The 15,531-nt window shown below is 55.7% G+C and overlaps 1 protein-coding gene across 3 annotated transcripts in view; it reads right to left on the bottom strand.

The window, feature by feature from the left end:
- Positions 1-2,856: 2,856 nt before the first annotated feature.
- The window catches only part of RIPOR1 (RHO family interacting cell polarization regulator 1), a 16,013-nt gene continuing 3,338 nt past the window's right edge, over positions 2,857-15,531 (bottom strand). Inside the window, exons 2-23 of one of the 3 annotated variants that reach the window (XM_023523556.1) lie at positions 11,097-11,223; positions 10,827-10,979; positions 10,579-10,657; positions 9,826-9,849; positions 9,677-9,730; positions 9,372-9,524; positions 9,210-9,273; positions 9,071-9,114; positions 8,868-8,993; positions 8,297-8,445; positions 8,094-8,223; positions 6,441-8,009; positions 6,241-6,362; positions 5,948-6,015; positions 5,241-5,398; positions 4,853-4,988; positions 4,567-4,728; positions 4,143-4,301; positions 3,800-3,996; positions 3,626-3,709; positions 3,419-3,509; positions 2,857-3,277 (exon numbers count right to left, since the gene is read on the bottom strand). In XM_023523556.1, the coding sequence (XP_023379324.1) occupies positions 3,180-3,277; positions 3,419-3,509; positions 3,626-3,709; positions 3,800-3,996; positions 4,143-4,301; positions 4,567-4,728; positions 4,853-4,988; positions 5,241-5,398; positions 5,948-6,015; positions 6,241-6,362; positions 6,441-8,009; positions 8,094-8,223; positions 8,297-8,445; positions 8,868-8,993; positions 9,071-9,114; positions 9,210-9,273; positions 9,372-9,524; positions 9,677-9,730; positions 9,826-9,849; positions 10,579-10,657; positions 10,827-10,979; positions 11,097-11,200 (3,924 nt within the window). In that variant the 5' untranslated portion in view covers positions 11,201-11,223 and the 3' untranslated portion in view covers positions 2,857-3,179. Of the gene's footprint in view, positions 3,278-3,418; positions 3,510-3,625; positions 3,710-3,799; positions 3,997-4,142; positions 4,302-4,566; positions 4,729-4,852; positions 4,989-5,240; positions 5,399-5,947; positions 6,016-6,240; positions 6,363-6,440; positions 8,010-8,093; positions 8,224-8,296; positions 8,446-8,867; positions 8,994-9,070; positions 9,115-9,209; positions 9,274-9,371; positions 9,525-9,676; positions 9,731-9,825; positions 9,850-10,578; positions 10,658-10,826; positions 10,980-11,096; positions 11,224-12,054; positions 12,074-15,531 lie in introns of those variants that run through there. The other 2 variants (XM_023523557.1, XM_023523558.1) reach the window with 2 other exon arrangements.

Here is a 15,531-nt window from a genome sequence, read left to right as displayed (position 1 = left end):
GGGAACATGTCATATACTTAGGGTTCAGCAAATTGTACCCACACCCCAGGCACACAAACACACAAGAAAAGCACCCCCGCTCTGTGGGCGAGACAAAGAAGCAGCCCTCCCATGTGCCAACCCATCTGCTTCTTTGCCTTTACAAACATGCCTTTTTTTTCTTTCTTCTTTTTTTGGTTCTCTACAGCTTTGAATACATGAGGAAGAAGAGTGAGAGACAGGAGGAAAGGTAAGGTTGAAAGAGGGCAAGAGGAAAGGGAGTAAGGGGAGCCTTCAATGACCACCCACACAATAAATCAGATCCTGGACTACCACAGCCTGGTCCGTTTTTTGCAGTCTGCGCTTATCAGTTTCCTTCTGGGAAGAGCCCCAAAGATGATGGCCAAGGCATGGGTGTGGTGTTGATGGACTTGATTGATAAGGTGCTCCTCAGGGTGTCAGAGGCTTTGAAGGCCCACTTCCTTCTGTCCCCTCACAGAAGCTTACACAGGTTATGCAGGATAGCTGGGCACAGGCTTTCCCTGACTGGTTGCCTTTGACTCCTGATGGTATCATCACCTGGAGAAACAGGCTCCTGACTGTCTGGAGTCTGGGGCAGCAGGAATGAGTGCCTCCTTGAACGTGTGTGATGGCAGGGTAGGAAGTGGGGAGGAGTGCTGGGAGCAACTTTGCCCTGTGGGAAGACTTGTGGGAGGCACCTGTGAGGCTGTGCATGTGTTGGGGGAGGGGAGAGTGTACAAGAGGGAAGACAAGGACTCTCCCTGTCCTTTACCATCTCACAGAGCTGGGCATGGGCCTGAGTATAGGAAGCCATCCAGCCTGACTTCAAGTCACTGATGGAGAGGGGTTGAGTGGCCGTTTAGTAGTTGATCCACACTGTTCTGAGCTAGGTAGACTTGATGTGGCAAAAGATTAAGGCTCTTTGTCTTGGCCTTGACAGACCTGTACCTGGCTGTGCTCACAGTGCCCACCCTAACCCTCACACCCACCCTTGCCTAGGGCTCAATACTAGGCTGTGGCCCCAGGACCTTACTTATAGAATACAGAAAGTTGGGGGCCCTATCCCTTCCGGCATTGGAGAATAGGAATGTAGGGCCACTCACATTTTCATGGACAGTCCTAGCTGACCCCTAACTAGGATGATATTTTTCCATCCTACATTTCTTGCCCAGACCATCCTCTCCTGTAGATTGAGCTGTGAGCTCGTGCTGGCCCAGTCACCCCTGTCTGCACTTCCCCAGGACCTGGTCAGCCAGTGTTTACTTCCTTTTTTCTCCACCACATAAGTTACTCTTTGGATGCAAGTGGACAGTCCTGTCCTACCAGTGGGCCTCTTGTGGGGCCCCAAGGGCTCCTAGGGCTGGTTCTGGGACTGGAACCCTCCTATAGGGACTCTTGAGGCAGGCCCAAGCTGCGGCCAGCTTTGCGTGCTGGCTGGGTCTCTACACTTGTTTTCTTTCTCCACCCTCTGCTGCCCCAGCCTACTACCCAAAAAGCTGAAAAGCTGAACTGCACACCATGTCTCCCTTTACACCCTTCAGTTACAGAGGGAACACAAAACTGTGCCAACATGCTGAGGGCTGTCTGTCCGCCCCACCCCCACCTTTCTGGAATAAGCCACCTGCATCCACACACAGGTGTTTCCTGTGCTCTTTCCTGTTGCCGTTTTTTTGTTGTTTTCTTTTTTCTTCTGCTCGGCATGGCTTCCCCAGCAGGTGGTTAAGGGCCCAGCCAAACCTCTTCATACATAGCTCTAAAACACTGGGGGGCAGGGCTCCCTGGGGATCTGGGTCACCCCACTCCCAGGGGGGCCTGTTGGTACCTCATTGGTTCTTCCTGAGTGCAGGCATACACACTTGGCTGTGTTACCACCACAGGAACTGGGACACCACATGTGGGCTCCGAGTGGGGAAGGCCTTGCCTATGTCCTTCTCCCTTGTCCCTGGATAATGAAGCTCTGGAGGGAGAGGGCAAGGGTAGAGGGCCTGTTTCTCCCTGGGTGTGGGCCTCCCTCAGGCCCTCCTTAGAATAGGCCTGCCATCCTGATATCCACCCCACCTCAAGTTCCTCCTATAAAACTCTTAGCCTTCTAAGGTTAACACTCTCACATGTGGGACAGCTCTGGGGGGAGGTGAACCCTCTCCCTGGAGCCTGCTTCCCAAAGCAGAACAGGATAGCTGTCAGTGGGGGGCTGCAGGGTTGTCAGGTTTGGTATTACAGAGAGGTGGCTAGGAAAGAGGAGGAACGTGCTATTTAGGGTCACAGGGCAACCATCCGGGTCTCCTGTCTGTGCCTCTCAGGCTCTTAGCTCTTCCCTTCTGCAAGGATCTCTCTTAACTACCCAGCACTCAAGGATCCCGGTGGACTCAGCCCCACTGGTAAGAAGCTGCCAAGACTGAGGGGGAAGACCTAAGAGCCTGGCATTCTGACAGAGTTCTCCTGCCCCCTAGTGGCCAGAAGCTCCAGCCACCACCACACCTCTTTTTTTTTTTTCCTTCTTGCTTCTTCCTCTTTCTCTCCTGGCAGCAGGGAGTTAGCTGCTAGGGAGCCATTCCCAGGACTGGCATCCTTTGAGCCTTCTCTTGGCCAACTATATGGTGTGGCTCCAGCCTGGGCCTCTAGCTTCCAGGCCCAGGGCAAGCCTGGCCTGCAGACTGAGCCACCTCAGCAACATCCTACCACCCTTTTCCTCTGCCCTCTTCTCCAAGCCCATTTCCAACCTCAGGGCTCTCTTTCACCTGGATTTTCAGGGCAAAAGCACATGCCATTGTCACAGTTGATGTGTAGACACACTAGTTTCAGGAAGGGCCACAGGGTGTTGGAGCCAGAGGGTCAGGAGTGCACCAGGCCAGGCCATGTAGGAAAGGCATTTTGCTTTTTTTATTTTCTGTAAAACTCTGTAAATAAAATACAAAACAAAGGGATGTGGTGGGGCAGAGGCAGGATGGCCAGGCCCGGGACACTGATTTGTGGCAAGTGTGCTGAGCTGAGGCTGGGAGGCACTTAACTGCAGGCACTGACTCTACCAACCCCACGGGCAACAGAAGAATATATTAGATTTTAATTGATAGGAATCTGTAGGGGAGGGGTGTCTGGAGCCAGCCCTCACCCTCCCTGCCAGTGCCTGGTGAGCCCTGAAAGTGGGGGAGAAGGGGCACTGGGAATGGTGGGTAGGAAGTTTAGAATGCTGTGCTGGCCATGCTGCCAGGCCCGAAGATTCGGGGCAGGGCATCCAGTGACTCCTCTAGCCGTCGATGGGCAGACTGTCCCTCTTCTCCTGTAGTGGGTAAGGATAGGATCAGGAATGGCCCTAGTCCCCCATGGCCCTCCCACCCTTTATGCCATCTCACCCCTACTCCCATCAGCCAAAATGTCCCAGAACTCTACTTGACCCATATCTCCCATCTCCCAGCCTCACCACACTGTTGTAGGCTTTGCCGAGCAGCTTCCCTCACGACTTCTGTGTCCGTTTGGCACAAGTACACCAGGGGCTCAATGCCCTCAGGGGCCTATCAAAGGAAAAAGCACTGAGGTAGCCCGAGTGGAGCAGGTGGAAAAAGCTCAGGGCCCAGGGCTGGGGGAGCCAGGAGGTGAGAAAAAGGGTAAGTGGGTTGGCAGGTGTCACCTTGATGCAGCCCAGGGCAAGGCAGCCAGCCACTCTCATCTGCACATCCTCATCCTCGAGTTGCTCCAGGAAGCACAGTAGGGCCTGGGTAAGGTTAGGAGGGCAGACTTAGCCAGACACTGGGAACTTGGGATCCTAGCCTTTGCCTTCAAGGGAGCCGTGCCCAACTCTCACCCTTTCCCGGAAAGCAGGGCCCAGCGACAGGCTCCGCAGCTGGGTGCTGACAGCAGCCATGACCTTGTTGTTGCCATGGACAAGCAGGGAGCTAAGGGCCCGAAGCCCATCCCTTCGCAGTCTCCCCTCAGGTGCTAATCTCAGAGCCTTGAGCACAACAGCCTGGTCATCTGAGTTCAGATTCCGCACCAGTAACACTGAAAGAAAGAAGGGCGGCTTGGAACAAGGTAGCAGGTCAAGGAGCTTCCTGGGTTGGGATCTCCTGTACACTCATGTCCTCATCCACACATTAAGACTCACTCAATAAGGTCAAGTCACTTTGTGATCAGGGCCACTGCCTTACCCTCCTCAGCAGTCTCAGTCACATAGGCATCCATAGAGGGGCTGTCCAAGGTTTCCATGTAACTCCAGAACTGGAAGACAGTGAGCTGTTCTCCAGGGCCTGGCTGGGGCCTCCTGGGCAACTTCTGCCCCAGGGCTTCCTCCAAAAACTTGACACACACTGTGAAAGGCAGTGCCACAGGCCTCAAGGTTTGGATGAACCCAGGCCCTTAGAGGGAAGAGTGCTCTCACCCCAGGCTCAGGTCCAGGGGCTTCCTATCCAAACCCTACCCATCTGGATCCTCTTGCACCAAGGCACAAATCTTTGCTATTTCCAGTGCTCAGCTCAGCATGTCTGTGGGGGCAGACCTAGCTTTCCTTGAGGTCCCATTACTGTGGCTCTGAGGAAGGAAGGCGGGGGTGGGGCAGGTAGGCAGCCCACTCACCAGCCTCGGCTAAGCCTGGCTGGCGCAGGGAGAGACGGGCACCGTACTGATTGCAGAAGGTGAGGAGCACCCGTTCCACGGGGCAAATGAAGGGGCTGAGTCCCTCTGTGCACTGGTCCCAGAAGGTCAGGAAGCCGGGCTGAGAGGCCGAGAACTGCACCACTGTGAGGAGGGTGCACGAAACCATCAGCAACAGAGCAGGCAGGTGGGCAGACAGATATAGATGGGGTAGGGCAAAGAAAGACACCCAGGGCAGATACCCAGCTAGAGCCCACAGGGCCTTTACCTTCCTGGGCAGAGGTAGCAGGGATTTCCCACCGCCTGCTAAGCTCGCATACTGCCTCGAGCACTCGAGCCTCCCGCAGCAGCCGCTCCAGGGCCCGTGCCTCCTGACAGCGCAAGGGCCCAAATATGCCCAGTTTCTGGAGAACAGGGGTAGCCAAGTAGCTCGGACCTCAAGGTAGAGCTTGAGGAGGGTGGAGCCCAGATACTACAAGTCCCAGCATGCATTAGGAGAGTTTGGGGGGAGCCAGAGTATGGGAGATGTTCCATTCAGTAAGAGCCAGATGCCAGGGGCCTGGGACTTAGCGTAAGAATGGAACTCAGGGGTTGTGGAGGGCTCCCTAGGGTAAGGGATCATAAGAAGAGGGTGGGAGGAATACCACTAGCCTCACCAGCAGGAGGCGGCTGCAGTGGTACAGATGCTGGACCAAGGCAGTGTCTAGAGCTGGACACTCTGTGCTGAGGGGGCGGGCAACGGGTGAGTCGAGGTTGTCCTCAGCCCCAGGCACCGGGCTGCTTGGGGGCCTGAGAGAAAAACGGGGTTGACCACCTGTAGCACACATCACCATCTGGTCACCAGTGTATTTTTATTAAGTTACCCCCATCCCAGAAGAGATGAACAGATGATGCACTGACAACAGACAATGGGTAAGTTCACAGAAGACTTCCAAAAAGAGGAAGGGCTGGGACCAGCAGATAGGAGCAGGGGTCTCCAGAGTCCGTCTGCCCTATGCCACCTTCAGCTAGGACTGCTGGGACTTCTGGGGCTGCCAAAGCTGGGATGCACGGGAGTAGGGTTGCAAGTGGGATGGTCTATGCCATTGTGCATAGGGGTTGTCGCCCAAGGGGTGCAGGGCACAGGACCGTAAGCTGGGCAGCAGCAGAGGAAAGAGAGGCTGGGCATGACCCTCATCTGGGAATTGGCAAAGGCAGCTCTGGGACAGAGAGCTGAGGGGCCGGGCTCTCTGGGACTGCCAGGGTTGAGGCAAAAGGGGTTGTTGCTGGGGGGCCCAGGGTACATGGGGAGGCCATGAAAGGCCTCGTTCATAGGGTAGGTCCAAGGTGAGGTCAAGGGAGAGAGGAGGAGCTAGAGGCTCACCAGCTGCTGGAGACGGGCAAGGAAAGCAGACATTGCAGGAACGAGGAGGAGGAGGGTGGTCAGAAGCACTGGGGATGGAGATGGGGTTGGAAACATGGGCAACAAGGACACATGAGGAGCAAACGGGAGAGGTGAACACCGATGCACCCACCAGCAAATCTACCCCTCCTGTCCACTTTCAGTCTTGCTGCTCTCATGTTCCACCTGGTCCTACCTTACCTGTTACCCTTTCTCGCCTTACTCCTCCACCTGGTACTCTCTTCACTTCTTCCCCCTCACCTAGCCCAGCTCACCTGTCCCCAGGACCATCATTGTCTTCATCTTCATCCTCGTTGAGGAAGCTGAAACTTTCCAGGGCATGCTCCACAGTGATGCTAAGACTGGAGGCCCGGCTACGAGTCAGACCTTGTTTCTGCTGGGGTTGTGAAGGGAGTCAGAGGCACGGCCTGGCTGCCTTCCCTGTGCTGCCACAGCCCAGCCCAGCCATCCTTACCATAAGCAGACTCTCCAGCCGGGTCACCTCCTGCTCCAGGCCCTGCAGCTCAGGAAACTGGCCACGATAATCATCTAGGGCAGCCATTAGGGCCCCTAGTGCCTCTTCCAGTCTCCTGTCTCCAGCCCCTCCAGCTGCCCCTGCAACTGGGGCCTGGGCAGCCATGGCCAGGCTAAGGTCTGAATGCTGGGGCATACAGGTTAGGGGTGAAGGAGTGGGGCTTGGGCTCTGAAGGATGGGTTCGGGGGGGTCTGGGGAAGGGCTTGTGATGGATTCCCAACTGGTACAGGCAGGACTTGGGTAAGAGGTGCTTGGGATCATGGGGTCTGCCTGAGTGCAGGGTGTGGAAGCTGAGTGGCTACAGGTTAGGGGGTTAGTGCCTAGGAGGGTGGGGTCTGTGTGTGTAGAGTTGCTGGGGATCATGGCAAGGTCTAGAGAAGTGGAAGGGCTTACACTTATAAGGGTGGGGCTTGTGACAGGTTGGGTGGGGCTCCTGGTGGTCTGGACTGGGCTCTTAGTATTGGGGGTAGGACTTGTGGTGGTGTGAATTGACATCCTGGCTTTGTGAGTAGAGCTTGGAGTAGTGTGGGTGGGGCTTGTGGTAGTATGGGTGGGGCTTGCAGTAGTATAGGTGGATTTTGTGGTGGTACGGGTGGGGCTTTTGGTGGGTTGGGCTGGGCCAGTGGCACTTGGGGTAGTAGGGCCTGTAGTAGTGAAGGTAGAGAGCACGGGGCCTGTGACAGTACTTGTTAGATTTGAGACAGTGTGGCTCGGGCTTGTGGTGATCTGGACTGGGCTTGTAGTGTCAGGAGTAGGACCTGCAGTAGTGAGGGTATAAAGCATTGGCTTGTGGGTGGGACTTGTGGTGGTCTGGCCTGGTCCCATGGCACTAGGGGTAGGGCCTGTAGCAGTGAGGATAGAGAGCTTGGGCTTGTGAGTAGAGCTTGTGATAGTGTGAGTGAGGCTTGGAGCATTGCTGGTAATGCTTATGGCACTACAGGTGGAGCTTGTAGTGGTGTTGGTGGGGCCTGGCAGTTCAGGAGAGCTAGAGTCTGTGGCCTTGTGAAGCGAGTCTAGATGTACAGATGGTGTGAGGTCTGGAGATGTATGGGCAGGGCCTGTTGTATTGAGAGTGAAGCTTGTGGCACAATGGCCAGGGTCCAGGGCAGGAAGGACAGGACCAGGGTGCTCCCCATGGGTGGGATTTGGGTGTGTAGGCAGGCTAGGTCCCTGGCTTTCTAGGCCCTCAGCCTCTACTGAAGCCTCAGCCAAGGCAGCATCCACACTGGCTTCACTGATATGGCTCAGAGTCCGGCTGTAGGGGGCATGCCCATTGGCCAGGTTTGGGGCCTTGGCCCCCTCCTCATCCATTGGCCCAGAGGTGGGGGTCTCAGGCCTGTGGAAGGCAATTTGGATGGGCAGAGGCTCAGGCTGCTGCACCAGGGGCCTAGGGGCTGAAGAGTGGCGGGCAGTGCCTGAGAGCTGTGGGCTGGATGAATCATCTGAAGATTCGGATGACAGGGACCATGCCGTCCCATTCTCCAGCTCCTCCTGCCGTCTCAGCATATTCTGGGAGAGAGGAAAGGGAATTTCAAGACTGTCCCCAGGGAGTCTCTAAGGGATGGCTGGGCCTGAGTCTGGGTTGTGACTCACATAGAAGGCCTGCTCCCGAAGTGAGGGCGTGTCTGGTGGGCTCTGGCTATAGGTGGAAAAGCGCTTGGTGACTGTGGATGCCTTGTTGACAGTAGAAGCACCTGAGGGCTGGTCATCCTTGTCAAAGGGGCTGCGGAGGGAAGAGGCAGTTAGCAGGTGCCATAGGCCCCTAGACCTGTTCCCAGCCCCTGAGCCCCAACAACCTCCATGTGACTTCCAGGCTGAGCTTGATGGTGCCAAGGTCATTGATGTCCACAGCCACAACCTGGGGCAGGGCAGCGAACAGGTCCTTGGTCTCACAGGAGACACTGCCCACAACCACATGGTTGGCCAGGCCCTTCAGCTCTGTCACCTATAGCCAAGAATGCATCGTGGGGTCATAAGGGTATCGGGGTCATAAAGGTATAGGAGTCATGAGATTGTGGGAAATCAGAGGTCTGAATTTGCATAGAGGTTACTTGATGGTCATGGGGTCATGAGGAGGTTGCAGGGATTGGAGTTCTTGGGCTAATGGGGCCATGGAGGCTTGAAGCACTCTGGAAACATGGGGATCACAGAGGTTTGAGTTTGTAGAGTCATTGAGGTCATGAGGGTCACAGACTTGGAAGTTTAAGGGGTCAAATAGTCATAAGGTCATAAGGTCATGGGGTCATACATTCACAGGGCCATGGAACCAGGCAGGGTCATAGTGGTAAGGTCTCAGGGTCATAAGGGGTTCACAGGGTCATGGAGTCACAGGATCACGTGTCCCGTGGTCCCGGGCAGAGACATCACCTTGATGGACAGGAATTCCGTGAGCAGAGGAAGAAAGATGGTTTCCTCACTGTCCCACACCTGCTTTCCACTACCCTCAATGCGGCCCCGCAGTTTCCAGCGCTGACGCCCATATTTCATGCAGATCTAGGGAACAGGCAGGATGAGGCAGCTCTTGGTGTTGCGACCCTGCCATCCCATCCCTTCCCTGTACAGCCTCATACCTCATACTGATCTCCCACACACAGCCGGGCGAAGCCAGCCAGCCCTAGGAGAAGGGGAGAAGGAGATGAGCCATGTTAAGGGAGGGGTCTCAGGCACACACTTCCCTCTCAACACCAGTCTGCCCCCACTACTCAGTACCTTTCATCCGGAGATGGAATTCGCCCAGCTGTGCCTCCAGCTCACTCTCCAGCAGACACATGCTCTGGGAGGGATGAGCAGAGATAGGAGAGGGTCAACTAGTCCCCTCTCAGCAGCTCTGCCATACCCTTTGCCTCTGCCTCATGGGCACCCATCCCTCACCTCCGTGTACTCTCGATGCCCCCGAGTGGCCTCAGCCAGGCTGTCTCTAGCCTCGCGGCTCCCTGGAGACCCAGTGCTGTAGGCACGGACCATGTTGTAGGCACCATCCCGAAGTCGCCGCTGGACACAGTATGCCTCATACAGCTCGTCAATCTGGGCAAGTGAGTAGGGTGACAGTCGGGAGCGGGGGGAGGTTGTGACTCACTATTGGGGTCGCTCACCCAGGGCCTAGCATCACTGCATCTCCCTAAGATATCCAATTCCCCACCCCACACCACATGCACACATGCATGCTGCATATGTACCTTGCTAGCATGGAACTCCAGCCGTCGCAGGAAACGTTCAATGGACTTGACTTGCTGGGGGAGAGGTGCATCAGGAGAGGCCTGAGGGTTAGGGCCCTTTACCCTCCCTATGAGCCAACCTCTTCCAACACCATTCTGTATACACTCACCTTGTCCAAGTCATACAGGAAGCCCTGCAGGGGGAGATGAGAGGGAGGGCTTAGGAGGTATGGAAAGTATTCCAGCAGAGCATTTGCCCACCCAAACCCATCTAGCTCCTCTCCTTTATGGCCTCCTTCCCCTCATACCACAGTCCACAGCCACTCCAGCCAAAGCAGGGACTGACCCACTTTTCCACATGCCTGATCTTTGGTGGGTGCTGTGACACGGATCTGGTCCCCAAGACCCCTCCAGTACCCTTCCCCTACCTCTTCCCCAAGGTCCCTTCCCTGGCCCACTTCCTCTCCTGCCACCCTTAAGAAGAGAGTTCTGTGCCTCCTCATGCATGGTTCCCTTTACCAGGGAACTCTTATTTGTCCTTAAGACCCAGCTGAAGTGTTTTCTCCTCTCGGAAACCCTGAGCTGTTCCCCAGGAAGAACCACAGCTCTCCCTCAATACCACTACAACATAATCTCTCCTTGTTCACGTCTGGGGGTGGTCCTACCTACCCTACTGGAAGCTCCCATGGGCAGGCATTGGGTTCCAGGTAGAGAGTGTGTACAGCCTGCGGAATATGGGGATAGAAAACTCCCCTGCCTTTCCTGATATCTTCTTTCTAGTTACTCCTATTTTCTAGTCACACCTGGACTAAGTCACTCAAGAAAACAGCCCCGATGTCATCCAGGGGTGGCCCTGCGGAGTCCTGCATACCACAAGAGCAAAGAGCATTAGTCCAGGGCATCCTTGCCAACCCTTCACTCACCAGGCGGGAATTCCTCTTGGATTCCCTTATCTGCCCCTGGAGTTTCTCCTGCTCCTGCTGGTGCACTTCCAAATAGGCCCTGGGGAAAGAGGTGACAACAAGAATTAGCTTACCTCTACAACCTCCATCCGCCCATGGTTCAGGCAGTGGGGACGAGTGTGTGAAGCTGGGAAAGTTCCCACTAGCAGAAAGGGGATGGGGCCGCCGGGAGGGATCCTGGGACGAGGCATTGGGAGGGAATTGCTTACGTCAGGCCCCGCTTCAGCGCAGCGTACACCAGGTCCAGCCGCTCAGGCTGCGGGACCTTGGGGGCCGGGTGCGCCACGGAAAACATCCTGGACACTCGAGAGAGTGCTGGGGGCTTCCGTGGGGGTCCCGTGGGACTGAAGGCCGGGAAACTCCTGAAGAAGAGGCTACACTCAGAAAGGGGCAAGAAAGAGTCCCCCAAACCCTCACTGCACCCCAGCTCCAACCTGGTCAGACTCTCCTGACCCCATCAGGCCCCCTCTTCTGCGTACCTGGGCCCCCGCTCGTGGCTGCCGAGGACGCCTGCGAAGGACTGGCTCCTATTGACCCGGGCGCTGAGCAGGCGGCGCTGTGGCCGCACCGAGAGGGACATCATGGAATGAGTCCGCGCGGGGCTCCCTGGGGGTGGCGAGGGTGGGTGTCCAGCGCCAGTCCGGCCTTTGAAGACCCCTCCCCGCGGCCCGGCTTCAGTATCTTAGTCTTGCCGGACACGGCCTGATTCTGAGTCCGACAACCCCGCCGGCCGGCCCCGGCGCTAATGACAGGGCGGCCGCGGGCGACTCGGCCTCGGACTCTGCGTGGCCTCGGCTCGGCCCCCACTTCCTGCAGAGGTGCAGGCCCCGCCTGCGGCACGGGGCAGGAAGGGGGGATCGCGCGGGGACCCTCCCCCGGCTGGGAAGGGGCAGGAAAGGGGCGGGGCGCGCGAAGAATGTGCGGAAGCGCCTGTTTACCGGGGGCGGGGCGGGCTGCCCAGCCCTACCCCTAACCTCCCCCCAAAGTGGACCTGGAGCTCGGCGCCGGCTCCCTGCGAGGCCGCTGGAGGTCACCTGGAGGGGCGGGGTGCGGGCTTTGAGCCCAGCGGAGCTGCCCGACAGGCCCGGTCAGCGCGGGTTTGGCTCCGGCGACCTACCCGCCCTGGGTAAGCTGCTCCCCTTCACCCTCCACTGGCTCCCAAGAGCCCGGACGCCAGAGCCCTCCTGGCGCCCAGAGCTGGGGGATTCCCAGAGTGGGGGGCAGTGCCGAGAAGTGCCCCGCCCCCTCCACTTTCCTGCGACTCGGACCTGGAAACTGAGTCACAGTCAGACGCCTTCGCCCGGGCCCTTGGCGGGAAGGGATTCTCTGCAGACTCCCACCCTGCTCCGGCGAAACACGCTCCCTTGGCCCCCAGAATCCGGCCCGCACCCCCTGGAGCCAGCCACGGAGCCTTCGCAGCTCCAGACCGGGTCCTACCTTTCTTCTTGGAGTTCATGGTAGGTCCGGGACAGCCCCCCACCCCGCGCTTGCCCCCCGTGTCCCCGCCTGCCCAGGGCCACTCGGTGCCGGGCTGGCTGGGCTCTGCGCTCGCTCCTGGCGACTCTGGTTCGGGCTTCAGCTCCTCCTGGCGCCGCCCCCCGCCCAGTTCCTGCCGCCTGACTCAGACCGCCGGGATGGGGCGGGACTGGCTGGATCAGGGGGGCAACGGGGCCTCGGCTTGCTCGGCCTCTGGGACGGGCGACTGGGGATTCCCCTCCGGAATGGAACTGACGGGTATCTTCTTGGCTGGGGTCGGGAGTGCGGCTAAAGGGAGTTGAGCACAGCGGCGAATATGGAAGGATAAATAGAATGAGGATACTGAATGAGTGGGTGCTGGATTGGATGCAGTTAGCATAGGGAGCTCACAGAGTGGCTGTTGAGGGGTGCTGAGAGAGGGCTGAACACAGAGGGCTGAGAGTTGGGGTTCTGAGTGTGAAGGCTAGAGAGTAGGGGCTGAGAGAGTGGAAGGAAGGGCTTCGGTGCTGAGTGGAGGGACCATGCCAATGGAAGATATAGAGTCAGGTGCTAAGCATGAGGGATGTGGGAGGCTGAGAAGAGAAAGGGCCTATAAGTGTGAGTTCGGATCAACCCCATATTATGTGTTGCTGCCCAGAGAAGGAACTGGATGCAGAGTCCAACAAACTCCATGCACCATACTCACTCCCACACATACTGAGGGGGTGCTCAGTCTCCGTACTCCACCTTCCCCCCAAGCCCCAGGAAAGAGGACCTACTGCCCAGCCAGGGCCTCCTCTCCAGCAGAAGCTGCGTCCTAGGGCGGAGGCCCATCCTTTTGGTCCCCTGCTCACGTGGGCTGAATCCCCTTGGTGTCAGTCAGCCCCTTCCTGCACACGTATCTCTTCCTTGAAAATCCCTTGTCCACCTCCAGCCAGGATAGAGGCCACCATGCCCTCAGAGGGGCTGAGTGCTCCCACCCCATAATCACTCCTGTTCCTTGATGTTCAGTTTCAGTGAACGGGGCTTACTTTCTCCCCAGGAGGCTGGGGTGGGCCCAGAGTTCTGCATTTCCAACAAACCCCTATAGTTTAGATGCCAGATGTCCAAGGACCCCAGTTTGAGAAATGCTATCCTCTCCTTGAAAATTGGGTGCTATGCACTCCACACAGGCAACTATGCATTAGGTGAATTGCCTGCCTTGTACTGGCCTATCTGCATCCTTCAGCTATTCCCCCATGGGAACACCCCAGCCTTATCACCTGCTCTGGCATGCCCCCTTCCTAAATCACAACCACATTGATCACAATCTTCAGGCTTTCTCTATCACTCCCATCTCACCTGCCTTCTACCTGAGACCTCTTGGGCATTCAGATTATTTATTCAACTATTCACTGAGTGACAACCCTGTGCCAAGCATGTGCCAGTCACTGGAGATACAGCCCAGAATTGCACAGACACCACTCTGCACAGAACTCACAATCTGCCTCTGCTTCCTTTTTCTCTGCCAGCTCCCTCCTACCTTCTCTTCCCTACCTTCCCTGCACATCACTCTCCCCAGCCTGGATCTAGCCACGACTCTTGTCACTCGCCTGCTGCTAATATTCCCAGCACTCTGCCTTTCTCTCCTCCCTGGCAGAAACCAGCCCTGGGCAACTCAACTCTCTGCCTTTTCTGCACCTGCACACAGGCTGGCAGGAGCTGCCAGAGGTCTTGGCCCAGTAGCTGAGGTGGAGCAACACAGCAATTCTCAATCTCAGCCAGTGTCTTTTTTCCCACTGGGGAAATCCTCATGTGAGGCCCTAGTCATCTCTCTCCCTTCTCACAGAAGATGAGTATTTTAGACTTTCTCCACAAGCCTCAAACAAGCTTGAGTCACTCCCTCATAAAAAAATGGAAACTGCCCAGATGCCCGTCAGTTGATAATGGAATGCTTTACAACATAAAACTACTACACGCAGCAATATGGATGAATCTTAAAGACATGATGTTGAGTGAAAGAAGCAGGACTGCAAAAGAGGACATATGTATGAGTCCGTTGATACAAAGTTCAAAAACAGGCAAAACACATCTATGGTGATAGAAGTCAGAATAGTAGTTACCCTGGGGAATAGCGACTGGAAGCAGGCACAAGGGGTCTTCCAGGGTGCTGGTAATGTTCTAATTCCTAATCGGGGTTCTATTTCCTGATCCTATATGAGTGTGTTCCCTTGTATAAATGTATCTATCAAGCTATACCACTGAGGACATGTACCCTTTCTGTATGTATATTATATTTCAATATAAAGTTGACTTTAAATAAATAACTACAAAAAGAAATGCCCCCTCTGTGGACCCTGTGTCTCCTTCTAGCGACCCCACCCCTCACCCCATTTGGCTCTTCCAGAACCAAGTTTCTGGAAGAGATGCCTACCTCCTTTTCCTCTCCACACCCACCCACTTCTCTTTCCATTCTGGACCGCCTTCCACACCCACCACTCCCCTGACTGGGCTGGACGAGGTCACCAGTGCCTCCCTGTTGCAGAATCCAGTGTCCAATGTTTAGTTCTTATCCTGCTTGATCTCAGTAAAGCTTTTCACTTTGTGGCTCTCTTCCTCTTCCTTGAGCCCTTCCTTCCCTTGAATTTCAAGAGGCCACACGCCCCTAGTTTTCCAATCTGTCTGGCTACACATCTTATTTTCCCTCAGAGAATCTGTCTTTCTCCCTATTCCCGAGTGGGCCTCATTCTTCCCACCCTTGGGCTATGTACATCTCCCACAGTTCAGTGTCATTTAAAGTTGTCCCCAACTTTGTTATCTCTTCTGTGCCCAAATTGCTTTTCTGAGCATCAGGCCTGTATGTCCAACTGCCTGCCTGTTGCCTCCCCAGAAGCTGAATGACAATACAGAGTGGTCTATTAGGGATGTACTGAGTTTGAAGTCCTCAAACTGTATTCACCAATTTCCTCCTCAAACTTGACCCTCCCCAGTCTAAACCTCTCCATGACAGCCCCACCATCTACTTACCCAGTTCTTCGAGATAAACTAGGAGTCTTCTTGGATGCCTCAGTCTCTGTTACCCTCCACATCCACTCACCCATCCACTCTTGCCACCTCTGGATCCTGCCCCCCTCTCCTCTAGCCCCATGGCTAGAATTCAGGTCCAAACTGTCACCAACTATCACCTAAAACCCTACTGCAGCTTCCTAATGGACTCTGTCTCTACACTAACCCACATTAATCCATTCTTTATTCAATAGCAACATTGCTCTTAAAATTCCAGTCACCTGACCATGCCAAAAACTCTGCTTTATCAAGTGCTTTCTATAGGCCACACTCTGTGCTTAATTAACAAACATTTAATTCTGGCAACAGCCCTATCGGGTAAGTCCTATTAGCCCCATTTCACAGATGAGAAACCTGATGCTAACTGACTGTGTGACCTTGGGCAAAACATTCACCTTTTTAGGCTTTAACAGA

Source organism: Pteropus vampyrus, unplaced genomic scaffold (assembly GCF_000151845.1).
Source record: "Pteropus vampyrus isolate Shadow unplaced genomic scaffold, Pvam_2.0 Scaffold394, whole genome shotgun sequence".
NCBI classification, from domain to species: domain Eukaryota; kingdom Metazoa; phylum Chordata; class Mammalia; order Chiroptera; family Pteropodidae; genus Pteropus; species Pteropus vampyrus.
The sequence above is the reverse complement of the archived record's forward strand: the minus strand, read 5'-3'. Positions and strand labels throughout refer to the sequence as shown.